Raw genomic sequence first — 14185 nt, forward strand, 5'->3', positions numbered from 1 at the left:
CGTACGTACCATACCGTACACACATACCGTACGTACCATACCTTACATATAAATTTTTAGATATTTATATTTTTTATATTTTATATTTTAATAAATATGTAGAAATATAAATATACATACCGTATGTACTATACGTACCTCACATACAATACCGTACAGACCGCACGTATCTTACCGTACATACCATACTGTACCTACCGTACGTACCGTACATTCCATACCATACATACCGTATGTACCATACCGTACAAACCATACCGTACGTACCATACCTTACATATATTATAAATGTTTAGATATTTATATTTTTTATATTTATATATATATATATATATATATATATATATATATATATATATATATATATAAATTTTTTAGATTTATTTTTTATATTTTTATACATATATGTAAATATAAATATACATACCATACCTTACATACAATACCGTACATATCTTACCGTACATACCATACTGTACCTACCGTATGTACCGTACATTCCATACCACACATACCGTATGTATGGCACATACCGTACAAACCACACCATACCTTCCGTACATACGTACAGTCCACAACATACCGTATGTACTATACGTACCTCACATACAATACCGTACAGACCGCACGTATCTTACCGTACATACCATACTGTACCTACCGTACGTACCGTACATTCCATACCATACATACCGTATGTACCATACCGTACAAAAATATTATTAAAAATACAGTATGGTATATACTGTATTTTTATTCATATTTTTATATTTATATAAATATAAAATATACATTAAAAATATATTTACAATTAATATTTTTTGTTTTTATATATTTATTTATATTTTTTTTTCATATATTTATACATTAATAAATATATTTGGAAATATATTAAAACATACCGTACGTACCATACCGTACACACATACCGTACGTACCATACCCTACATATAAATTTTTAGATATTTATATTTTTTATATTTTATATTTTAATAAATACGTAGAAATATAAATATACATACCGTATGTACTATACGTACCTCACATACAATACCGTACAGACCGCACGTACCTTACCGTACATACAATACTGTACCTACCGTACGTACCGTACATTCCATACCATACATACCGTATGTACCATACCGTACGTACCATACCGTACGTACCATACCTTACATATATTATAAATGTTTAGATATTTATATTTATATATATATATATATATATATATACATTTTTTAGATTTATTTTTTATATATTTATACATATATGTAAATATAAATATACATACCATACCTTACATACAATACCGTACATATCTTACCGTACATACCATACTGTACCTACCGTACGTACCGTACATTCCATACCATACATACCGTATGTACCATACCGTACAAACCATACCGTATGTACCATACCTTACATATATTATAAATATTTAGATATTTATATTTTTTATATTTATATATATATATATATATATATAAATTTTTTAGATTTATTTTTTATATTTTTATACATATATGTAAATATAAATATACATACCATACCTTACATACAATACCGTACATATCTTACCGTACATACAATACTGTACCTACCGTATGTACCGTACATTCCATACCACACATACCGTATGTATGGCACATACCGTACAAACCACACCATACCTTCCGTACATACGTACAGTCCACAACATACATACCATATGTACGTACAGTATGTACCATACCGTACAAAAATATTATTAAAAATACAGTATGGTATATACTGTATTTTTATTCATATTTTTATATTTATATAAATATAAAATATACATTAAAAATATATATTTACAATTAATATTTTTAGTTTTTATATATTTATTTATATTTTATTTTTCATATATTTATACATTAATAAATATATTTAGAAATATATTAAAACATACCGTACGTACCATACCGTACACACATACCGTACGTACCATACCATACATATAAATTTTTAGATATTTATATTTTTATATTTTAATAAATACGTAGAAATATAAATATACATACCGTATGTACTATACATACCTCACATACAATACCGTACAGACCGCACGTATCTTACCGTACATACCATACTGTACCTACCGTACGTACCGTACATTCCATACCATACATACCGTATGTACCATACCGTACAAACCATACCGTACGTACCATACCTTACATATATTATAAATGTTTAGATATTTATATTTTTTATATTTATATATATATATATATATATATATATATATATATATATATATAAATTTTTTAGATTTATTTTTTATATATTTATACATATATGTAAATATAAATATACATACCATACCTTACATACAATACCGTACATATCTTACCGTACATACCATACTGTACCTACCGTATGTACCGTACATTCCATACCACACATACCGTATGTATGGCACATACCGTACAAACCACACCATACCTTCCGTACATACGTACAGTCCACAACATACATACCATATGTACGTACAGTATGTACCATACCGTACAAAAATATTATTAAAAATACAGTATGGTATACTGTATTTTTATTCATATTTTTATATTTATATAAATATAAAATATACATTAAAAATATATATTTAAAATTAATATTTTTAATTTTTATATATTTATTTATATTTTATATTTCATATATTTATACATTAATAAATATATATAGAAATATATTAAAACATACCGTACGTACCATACCGTACACACATACCGTACGTACCATACCTTACATATAAATTTTTAGATATTTATATTTTTTATATTTTATATTTTAATAGATACATAGAAATATAAATATACATACCGTATGTACTATACGTACCTCACATACAATACCGTACAGACCGCACGTATCTTACCGTACATACCATACTGTACCTACCGTACGTACCGTACATTCCATACCATACATACCGTATGTACCATACCGTACAAACCATACCGTACGTACCATACCTTACATATATTATAAATGTTTAGATATTTATATTTTTTATATATATATATATATATATATATATATATATATATATATATATATATATATATATGAATTTTTTAGATTTATTTTTTATATTTTTATACATATATGTAAATATAAATATACATACCATACCTTACATACAATACCGTACATATCTTACCGTACATACCATACTGTACCTACCGTATGTACCGTACATTCCATACCACACATACCGTATGTATGGCACATACCGTACAAACCACACCATACCTTCCGTACATACGTACAGTCCACAACATACCGTATGTACTATACGTACCTCACATACAATACCGTACAGACCGCACGTATCTTACCGTACATACCATACTGTACCTACCGTACGTACCGTACATTCCAGACCATACATACCGTATGTACCATACCGTACAAAAATATTATTAAAAATACAGTATGGTATATACTGTATTTTTATTCATATTTTTATATTTATATAAATATAAAATATACATTAAAAATATATATTTACAATTAATATTTTTAGTTTTTATATATTTATTTATATTTTATTTTTCATATATTTATACATTAATAAATATATTTAGAAATATATTAAAACATACCGTACGTACCATACCGTACACACATACCGTACGTACCATACCTTACATATAAATTTTTAGATATTTATATTTTTTATATTTTATATTTTAATAAATACGTAGAAATATAAATATACATACCGTATGTACTATACGTACCTCACATACAATACCGTACAGACCGCACGTATCTTACCGTACATACCATACTGTACCTACCGTACGTACCGTACATTCCATACCATACATACCGTATATACCATACCGTACGTACCATACCGTACGTACCATACCTTACATATATTATAAATGTTTAGATATTTATATTTTTTATATTTATATATATATATATATATATATATATATATATATATATATATACACATTTTTTAGATTTATTTTTTATATATTTATACATATATGTAAATATAAATATACATACCATACCTTACATACAATACCGTACATATCTTACCGTACATACCATACTGTACCTACCGTATGTACCGTACATTCCATACCACACATCCCGTATGTATGGCACATACCGTACAAACCACACCATACCTTCCGTACATACATACAGTCCACAACATATATACCATATGTACGTACAGTATGTACCATACCGTACATACATACCATACATATATTATAAATTTTTATTCATAATTTTATATTTCTTTTTATTTTTATATTTATATAAATATAAAATATACATTAAAAATATATATTTACAATTCACATTTTTAATTTTTATATATTTACTTATATTTTATTTTTCATACATTTATACATTAATAAATATATATATATATAAATATATTAAAATATACCAAACGTACCATACATACCATACCGTACGTACCGTACATTCCATTACACACCTACCATATCATACCGTATGTACCGAACATACCGTAGAGACTGTATGGACCTGTATGTACTGTACATTCCATACGATACATACCGTATGTATGGCAGATTTTGTACAAACCAAACCATAAATACATACCATTTGTACCATACCGTACATATATTATAAAGTTTTATTTATATTTTATATATATATTAGGGGTGGGACTCGATTAAAAAAATTAATCGAATTAATTACAAGCTTTGTAATTAATTAATCGAAATTAATCGCATTTTAATCGCATTTCAATATTTAACATGATAAATATTAATTTAAGTTTGGTTGATGAATAAATCAATATACATAAGATTAAACCGGAGACTTTCCTAATCCTCTTAGCGGCATTTTCTTTATTAAAAACGACTAGAGACAAATCGAGCTTCTATTTCTGGTGGGGTTTTTTTGTAGCTGCTTGTGTTTGGAGACTGACTTCTATCACTCTTTCTGACTTCTATCGCAGTTTCTGTCCAGTGGGTGCTGCTGTATAAATAAACCGACACATTTTATGATATAGGCCGAAATTGAGCTTCCCCTCCTTGAAAGACCAGCATCCGCCACTGATATACAGTCATGTGAAAAATAATATTTTTCCAGGACTCTGTGCAGACCTGTGACAAACTAAGTACACTCTTCTATAGAAATTAAGAAAGTTAGTAGCAGCCAGGTGCTTGCATTGTAAGCACCTCTATAAAAGCAGAAGTTTTGGCAGTTTGCTGGTCTGGAGCATTCATGTGTGTTAACACAATGCCAAAGAGGAAGGGCATCAGCAATGATCTTAGAGATGCAATGGTTGCTGCCCATCAGTCTGGGAAGTTATAAAGGGGTCATTGAAGTCCATCATTTCTACAGTGAGAGAGATTATTCGCAAGTGGAAAATATGTCTGTGTAGGTTCTCAGTCATCCAGGTCATAGTAGTCTCTGGAGCTTGAAAAAAGGCGACTGGACTTCTGTTTCTTGAAGACGTTTCACCTCTCATCCGAAAGGCTTCTTCAGTTCTCAACCAAATGGTGGAGAGACCCAGGTATTTAAACCCCTGTGGGCGTAGTCCCCTGGAGGTGGTTATGACCCTCTATTGTTCATGTGCGTAAACACATGTGCCCAGGTGTGAAGGGAGGCGTGGGTCATTTCAATCAGTGGTTTCAGTTGAAACCAATTTAGGACTTCACTCTATTGTTTCATGTGGCCTATTGAGGTCACTGGAACAAAGGTGTGAATGGGGGTTGAGACGTCTGGGAAGGGAGCTCAGGACAGCACTGTAAGCGGGGGAAAGTTGGTGACGTAATCCACCTCCTCTGTTCAATGATGGTTGTTCACAGTGGACATAGATGGCTTCTTTTACTCCTCTTTCAAACAATCTGTCTTCCCTGTCCAAAATGTGAACATTGGCATCCTCAAAAGAGTGCCCTTTCTCCTTCAGATGCAGATGTACAGCTGAATCTTGTCCTGTCGAGGTGGCTCTTCTATGTTGTGCCATTCGTTTGTGAAGAGGCTGTTTGGTTTCTCCAATGTAGAGGTCCGAGCACTCTTCACTGCACTGGACAGCATACACTACATTGCTGATCTTGTGTTTGGGGGATTTGTCCTTGGGATGAACCAGTTTTTGTCTTAGGGTGTGACTTGGTTTGAAGTATACTGAGATGTCATGCTTGGAGAAAATTTTTCTGAGTTTCTCTGACAAGCCTGACACATATGGGATGACAATGTTGTTCCTCTTGTCCTTCTTATTCTCTGTAGTTTGTGTTTGGCCTTCATTCCTGTGCATCTTAGCTGATTTCATGAAAGCCCAGTTGGGGCAACCGCATGTTTGAGGGCTTTCTTAATGTGTGTGTGTTCCTTTTGTTTCCCTTCTGCCTTAGAGGGAACACTTTCCGCCCGGTGTTGTAGGGTCCTGATCACCCCAAGTTTGTGTTCCAGAGGGTGGTGGGAGTCAAAAAGGAGATACTGGTCTGTGTGTGTGGGCTTCTGGTAAACTTCAATGTTGAGGCTTCCATCTTCCTCGAGAAGCACTGCACAGTCCAGGAATGGTAACTTTTTATCTCTGGTGTCCTCCCTGGTAAAACGTACGTATTTATCCACTGAGTTGATGTGACGAGTTAAGGCTTCTACTTCTTAGGTTTTGATTTTGACCCAGGTGTCATCTACATATCTGTACCAGTGGCAAGTGGAAAACATTCGAGACAGTTGCCAATCCTCCTAGGAGTGGACACCCCAAGGTCAGACTCTGCAATGCTCAAAGAAATTGCAAACAACCAAAGAGCTCTCAGAATATGCGGGCAAATTCATGGAACTACGTACAGCTATAAAAAAAAAAAAACTAAATAAGTATGACTTCTTGGAAGGGTTGCAAGGAGAAAGCCTCTGCTCTCTAAAAGAACATGGCAGCACAGCTTGGGTTTGCAGAGTTGCATCTGAACAAACCATCAAACTTCTGGAATAATGTCCTTTGAACCGATGAGACCAAAGTGTTCTGTCATAATGCACAGCACCATGTTTGGTAAAAATTAAAGACAGCTTATCAGCACAAACACGTGGAGATGTTCAGCCAGTACAAATGCCTCATACCAACTGTCAGGCAAAGTGGTGGAGGGGGATGATTTGAGCTTGTTTTGCAGACACAGGACCTGGGAACCTTGCAATCATTGAGTCAACCATGAACTTCTCTGTATACCAAAGTATGCTAGGGTCAAATTTGAGGCCATTTGTCAAACAGCTGAAACTTGGCCAAATGCAACAGGACAGTGATCCCAATCACAGCAGCAAATCTACAACAGAATGTCTGAAAAGAAAATAATCAAGGTCAATCAAGTCCAGACCTTAGCCTGACTGTAATACTGTGGGCAGGACTTTCAAAGAGTTGGAACTTGATCAAAATTTGGTTGACCATTGAGGTTGAGGAATATCCTAGTTTTCCAATACAAATATTCATACATGCCTCTGTGTGTTGCACATTCTCCCCATCCCCCTCCAAAGCAACAAACAGACACCTTTGTCCTTAATATCCATTCTGATCTGACACGCAGCCATGTGTAAACTAAAAAAAACCCTTTAATTCTGTGATTCATAGGCCCCTCAGCCATGCCTTGCGACAGGCACCAGTCGGCTGCTGCTGTTAATGTCTTTGAGCGAGAATTTATGTCTACAGCCATGCCTCTCTCCTCCTGTCTCCTACTCAACCCATTTGAGGATTCCCCACCAAAGGTTCACTGCATCCTTGCATCAGAGCCACACTAATGAAAGGCATTATACATTACAAAGTGTTTGATTTAAGAATGATTTAGAGTCCTTTCCCTCAGCAGTGAGGAATGGAAAGCTTCCTAGAGATAAGCTCCGAATCCATCTGCAATATTCAAAGGACATCAAAGGGTTCAAATTGTGTATAGGATTCATCGGCAGTGTAAGAACCACAGAAAAAGGTTTCTATCAGATGTGAAATTTCCATAACAGAGTGAGAGGCATGTGAGTTATTATGATCCCAGGATCAGTGGCAGCTTTTGCGATATGCAGCTGAGCATGCATACGCTGCATGTTTAGGTGCTCAATTGTTGCGTTTACCTGTCACTGATCTGCCGCCGGCGCAAACGTCACTTCTGTCTGTATATACAGACATCCCAGATGTTCTTGAGAACTAGAGCAGATAACCTTTTTTGCATTTCTGCTCCCCATATAAATTTCCCTTGCGCTGCAAAACTAAACAGTAAACAGAAATACTTTTTTTAATACTTGCTGATGCAAATATTTAAATTTTGTTAAGAAATAGAGTAAAATATTCATGGAATTTCACCCCGCCTGCCAGTTTTAATAATTGGCAGGATGTCGTTTACCACCTACACAAATCCCTAATACCTGACAGCTTGTAACCAGCAGCATTTAATCACAGCTGACAACTGATAATCCATGTCTCGGCACTGATGGATCATTGGTTTTTTTTTGTTTTTTTTTTTCTACTTCCTCACCCTTTTAATTTTTTTTTCTTATTTTGTTTTTGTCTTGATGTTAGACTCAGAGCTGTTTGGGGCTGGGAGATGTGATAATTTAGTGTGAATTGCTTCTAAGGATCTCTTGGATCCTGTCCACGGGTGTGAGTTGTCACAGGGTTGAGTTTCTCGATTGCCTACAAAGGATTCAGGAGGCTTGATCTAAATTTATAAGGACACTGCTGCAGTAACACCCACTTTGATGGCCGTCATGGTGGCTATCATTTGTCGTCCATATGGCATCTTGGTGTTTGATGTGCTTCTCATGTACAGCATGTACTGTGAAAGATTTTCTCTTTTTTTTTTCTTTCTCTTACTAGATGCTGAAATTAAAGCCTTTTTCTTTTCCTTTGAGCTGAAACAAGAACTTGATTTTCAGATAACATGTTTGCATGAATAAAAAAAAATATTACAGCATGTGCTGGTGGGTGTAAATAAATTCTAATTTGATTTGCTCCATTATTTATAGTTGTCAGCAGTCCTATATAATAGATGGAGCAAGATTCTGTTTAGTCCTAGCTTCAGATGCAAAATAAAGTAAACTGAAAGAAACTGTATTCACTTTTAACCCACAGATATGAATGCTTCTTTTGCATTGCCTCAAGCAAGATCACTTTTCATCATGAGTTATTTTCATGCTTGTTATAATGAAGTAGGAATGCTTGACTGGATGGCATATGCATTTATTTTGAAGAGCATCAGCAATTCAACAGTTCAGCGCACTGACCTAATATTGTCTTCATGTCTTAATGTGGTGGCCAAGGTCAGGTCAGATTGTGCTTTAGATAATAGAATAAGAGGAATGTGTGTGTTACAGTTGTCCAGTGATATATGTATTTTTCCTTTCATCATATTGTCATTACCAGATATCACTGATACACAATCTGGCAGTGGAAGGAGACTTTGACTTTTAAATATACACAGTCAATTTTATACACTGCTGCCCTTGTTACTTTCTATTTTCTCTTTTTAAAAAAAATAGTTTTGCTGTGTATAAAAATCTATTCATTTACAAGTTAATTTAATAACTAATAGATTCTAGATACTAGATATATGGTTAATAAACTAAAAAAAAAAAAAAAAAAAACTTGTCCCATAGCCTAACACAGTCTATAGACACAGGTACACAGAGCAAAACTTTTGCATATCAAGAGTGGAGACACATGGTTTATCATAGTGCACATGTCAATATTGGTGCACTATCACAGCAGTTTGCAAAACCAGACAATACAGTACCAGGATGTTTGTACTGTATGCCCCACATCAGAAGTGTGTTGACCCACCCTTGGTGTCCATTTTGCCTACAGGTAAAGGACAGAATTTATAACAATCTGGTGGATCACATCAGCCTATGATTTTGCAATAGTGTGACTTTGCACTGGTTTTGTAATTGCCATGTCCAAATGCTTATGCATATCATGCAATACAGAGAATATTTCACAGATGGTTACCACTTAATGTTAATAAGCTGCTCTTTTTGATGGAACTCACTGTTGAGTGTTGAGATTCATTACGATATGCAGTGATGAAAGAATGTGGGAAGAAGTGTGGTTTTATTCCTTAAAGATTTTATCATAGAGCGTCCTCTTCAAACAATATTTCTTTTATGTATAGACCCGTGTGCCTTTAGATTACTTATTTTTATATTTAATTACATATTTATTTGTTTCAACAAGTTTTTCAAGCCTGAAGGTGTGTTGTGATTATCATGACTGAAAATCATTCCTTATTCCTTACAAAGTGTATTCCAGTTCTGATAAGCTTACTGGTAACACGTTTGATTACAGCTTGGTAATAATGGTGTAATAGTGGGGTATTGCGCTTTAATTGAAAGCACTACTAACTTATTTTTAAGTTAGTAGTGCTGTCTATTAGTACAGAGTATGTTTACTCATGGGGAAATAAGTACACCCTTACTGCTTCCATAAGAATTAAGAGGGTAAATGGCAGCCAGGTGCTGATAATCAAATGCACTTGCAACAAGTGCAATGGCAGTTTTATATTTGAACAAACCACAAGACTTCTAGAACAATGTCCTTTGGACAGATGAGACCAAAGTAGAGATGTTTGCCCATAATGTACAGTGCCATGTCTGGTAAAAACTAAAGACAGTATATCAGCACAACACTTCATAACAACTGTAAATGATGGTGGTTGAGGGATGATGATTTGGGGTTGTTTTGGACCCTTATTTCCTGCGTACCTTGCAGTCATTGAGTCAATCCTGACTGCCTCTGTGTACCAAAGTATTCTCGAGTCAAATGTGAGGCCATCTGTCTGACAGCTAAAGCTTGAGGACATTGATCCCAAGCACAGCAGCATATCTCCAAGAGACTGGCTGAAAAAGAAAAAATCAAGGTGTTTGCAATGGCCCGGTCAAAGTCCAGACCTTAAACTGAATGTAATGCTATGGGGAAGACTTTAAAAGAGTTGTGCATAAATTAATGCCTGCAAACCTCAAGGAACTGAAGTAACTTTGTAAAGAAGAGTGGGCCAAAATTTCCTCACAATGATGTGAGAGACTGATAAAGTTATATAGAAAATGATTAATTCAAGCAATTGCTGATAAATGTGGTTCTACAAACTACTGGATCACAGGATGTACTTAGATTTTCTGTAATTAGAGTCCTGTAAAATTTTCTTTTTCACATATCTGCCATTTAAAAAATACTTTACCAATCAATAAAATATTGCAATGATTGTGCCATTGGTTAAAAAAAAAATATTTAACAAAAATCTCTTTTTTTTTCTTGTTTGTTTTGTGTTTCAGTGACATTTCATTGAGGTAAATGATTCAGGGTAATAGCAGTACCGGTGTAGCAGTGTACCATATTATGCAGTTTAGCCAAGGAATTTTAAGCTCTCAAAGATTTATTTTATGTAATCGATTTATAGTATATCATGTAATGTATGTAAAATGCAGTATATTTTGGTTTTGGTAGTTCTTTAATTGGATATTTCTACTGTTAGGTAGAAATCCACTTCTACTGTGAATGGACATCTCTACAGTTTACGCCCATACTCTAAAACTGTGTGGTTAGTTGACACTAGGAAAAACCATTTTTCCTTCGTAGAACCATTAAAGGTTTAATATTGAACACACTAAATGTCTTGTGGTCTCTACACTGACTGCAAAACTAATCTCTGGACAATGTTTTGCTGAGAGAAATCACTTCCCCAAAGAAAACACTTCATCTCTAAGAGGTTGCCAAGCTCTTGCCAAATAAGCACTTACTGTACTTCAAGAGATAAATGACACAAAACCACAGCCAAACATTATAAAACAAATCCTTTCCATCAATCAGAATCAAGTTGGTTTTCTCCAGTTCACTCACACTGTTGTCTGGCCTTTTAAACAAGATTTATGCCTCCGTGTACATAAATTTATGACAGAGTGAAAAGTGATGCATATACAAAGGCTTGATGACAATGCTTTCCTCAAGCTCCTATCATGAGGGAGACTGAGCTTACTTACTGCATGCCCACATTAAGTATTTCACAGCCTGATCAACACCTAATTAGTCAGAGAGATCAGATAAACCTCAGCAAGCTAACTGATCTTGAATGTCTTTTTGGTGTGAACATTCTCCTCAGGTGATCCAGACAATCAGCGCAGTGGATAAGGATGAACCTTTGAGTGGTCATCGCTTTTATTTCGCCCTGGCTGGACCTGCTGCTGGTAACCTTAACTTCACTCTGCGAGATAATAAAGGTGAGGCAACCTTTTGGATCATTCTTTGATGTTATCTTCAAATTTACTGTGCATGATTTTGCTGTTTTGTGTGTTCCTGTCTGTGTGTGTGTGTGTGTGTGTGTGTGTGTGTGTGTGTGTGTGTGTGTGTGTGTGTGTGTGTGTGTGTGTGTGTGTGTGTGTGTGTGCATGTATGATCATTTGTGACTGTACTGAAGTGTCTCAGCCACATTTGCGCTTAAATCTGTAAGTATCTGCAGCGCTAGGGAAGTATTAAAATCCACTGAAGTCTGTTTCCCCTAAAAAGACTTTAGAGGATATATTAAAAGTTACATGAAGTAGAATTATCAGTTGTAAAATGTTGCCCAAATAAATGATCTGTAGCATTGTTTTTAAAATGGTGCTAAAGGAGGCAGATCGGACCTTTTAGGTGGATGATCTATTACTGTCTTTCAAAAGAGTAGTTTAGTCATTTCACATTTCAGTTGGTCTTTTTTTTATATATATATATATATATATATATAATATGTATTATGATTGTCTCCTTGTACATTTTTATCTCTCTGTGACTTTCCCAGTTCCCAGCTGAACACTATAAATTGTATTTAATTCTATGAAATGTAGCATGTGGATAATATTTTACTGATTGTTTAATTCCACTGTAGTAAAGATGGATGTAGCCCATGTGATGCCACCTACTGGTTTGTGAACTCCCCTTTTTAAGCTTCAGTTTGAGGAAATTTGGCCATCTCCATCTTTATTGGAAAGATATAACTGTATTGCAAATATCAACACCACAAACACAGTTGTGAAGTGACTCCCGTTAGCTGAGATGATGCCTAACAAGCAGCTCATGGCCTAGGCTTATTTTTATACACTGCTGGGAAGTAATGAAAATAGTTTGTAGTATGTAGTTTTAGTCACAGTTATGAAAAACTAATACATGTTATTGAATAGAATTCAGTCAGACATTTGAACTGCTTCTGCATGTCTGCATTCCTGCCAAAGCTCTGTTGGATGAGCCTTATTGCATGGAGCTGCTAAATAAATATTCCCTTGAGAAAATTGCTGCTGTCCTTAAAGAGCCAGTGAAAGGTGTTGCTCAAGTTGGGTATGATCTACTTGCTGTTTATTCCTTCCAGCTGAGCCTGGCAGCAATGCAATTGACACTTTGGCCATTGCTCACTCAGCTCCCAATATCTGCCCTGCATCTAGGTATAATACACTCTGCAATCTGACTCAGGAAAAAGAAGTACAGAGTAACTGGTGGCTCCCGGCATGCCTAGCCCTGCCAAATGAAACCATTATTCTGCTATGACAATGCCCCCTCTTTTTTTTTTCATAATTGTTCATCAAAACTATATCCAGAAACAAATTTCCTCTGTAACTGGAGCACATCTGAGTGAGAACTCAGTTTCGCCAGAACTTTGTTCAACTTAGTGCAAAGTGTCTATGTGCTTGATCACAGAGTAACTTTAAACCAAACACACAAGAGGAAAACTGCCTTTGTATTGTAATGCTTTGCTACCCACCTACAAGCAAAACAGTGGGTGGACGTAGAAAATTAGTTGTTCCTATAGAAAAACCTAAGTGGTAATTTGCATATCTTTTTAAAGATGTGAGAATTGTGTCTGACTCCATCATTACTTGCTTACATGAATCTCCACTGCTCTGAAAAAAACAGCATGCATATTGCTGGTATACTTTCTGAAGTGATGCCCTTTGTTGAGTGTTTTGTTCGCATGTGTGGGAGCTTGGCTAAGGCTGCCATGTTATTTTGTACCAAGAGCAGCAGCAGCAGCAGACAGGTTGTGCCACAGTAATCCTTCTGAGTGCAGACCCATGTTACGTGATGAACTTGATGTTTTAGTAACCTCTTAGCAGATTAAGGGCAACTTGGCTAGAAAAAGGTTCTCAGAGGATGTACACTATTAACCTTATATTCAGTATGTTGAATATACTACATGTACTGTATGGACACACATGCAAA

The 14185-nt window shown here is 34.8% G+C and overlaps 1 protein-coding gene across 1 annotated transcript in view; it reads left to right on the forward strand.

Moving 5' to 3' along the window:
* LOC115799949 (cadherin-7-like) overlaps positions 1-14185 on the forward strand; it is a 119447-nt gene that overhangs the window by 88581 nt on the left and 16681 nt on the right. Inside the window, exon 9 of the mRNA XM_030757238.1 lies at positions 12099-12216. Coding sequence (XP_030613098.1) covers positions 12099-12216 — 118 coding nt within the window. The remainder of the gene's footprint in view (positions 1-12098; positions 12217-14185) is intronic.

This window comes from Archocentrus centrarchus, chromosome 20 (assembly GCF_007364275.1).
Source record: "Archocentrus centrarchus isolate MPI-CPG fArcCen1 chromosome 20, fArcCen1, whole genome shotgun sequence".
NCBI classification, from domain to species: Eukaryota; Metazoa; Chordata; class Actinopteri; order Cichliformes; family Cichlidae; genus Archocentrus; species Archocentrus centrarchus.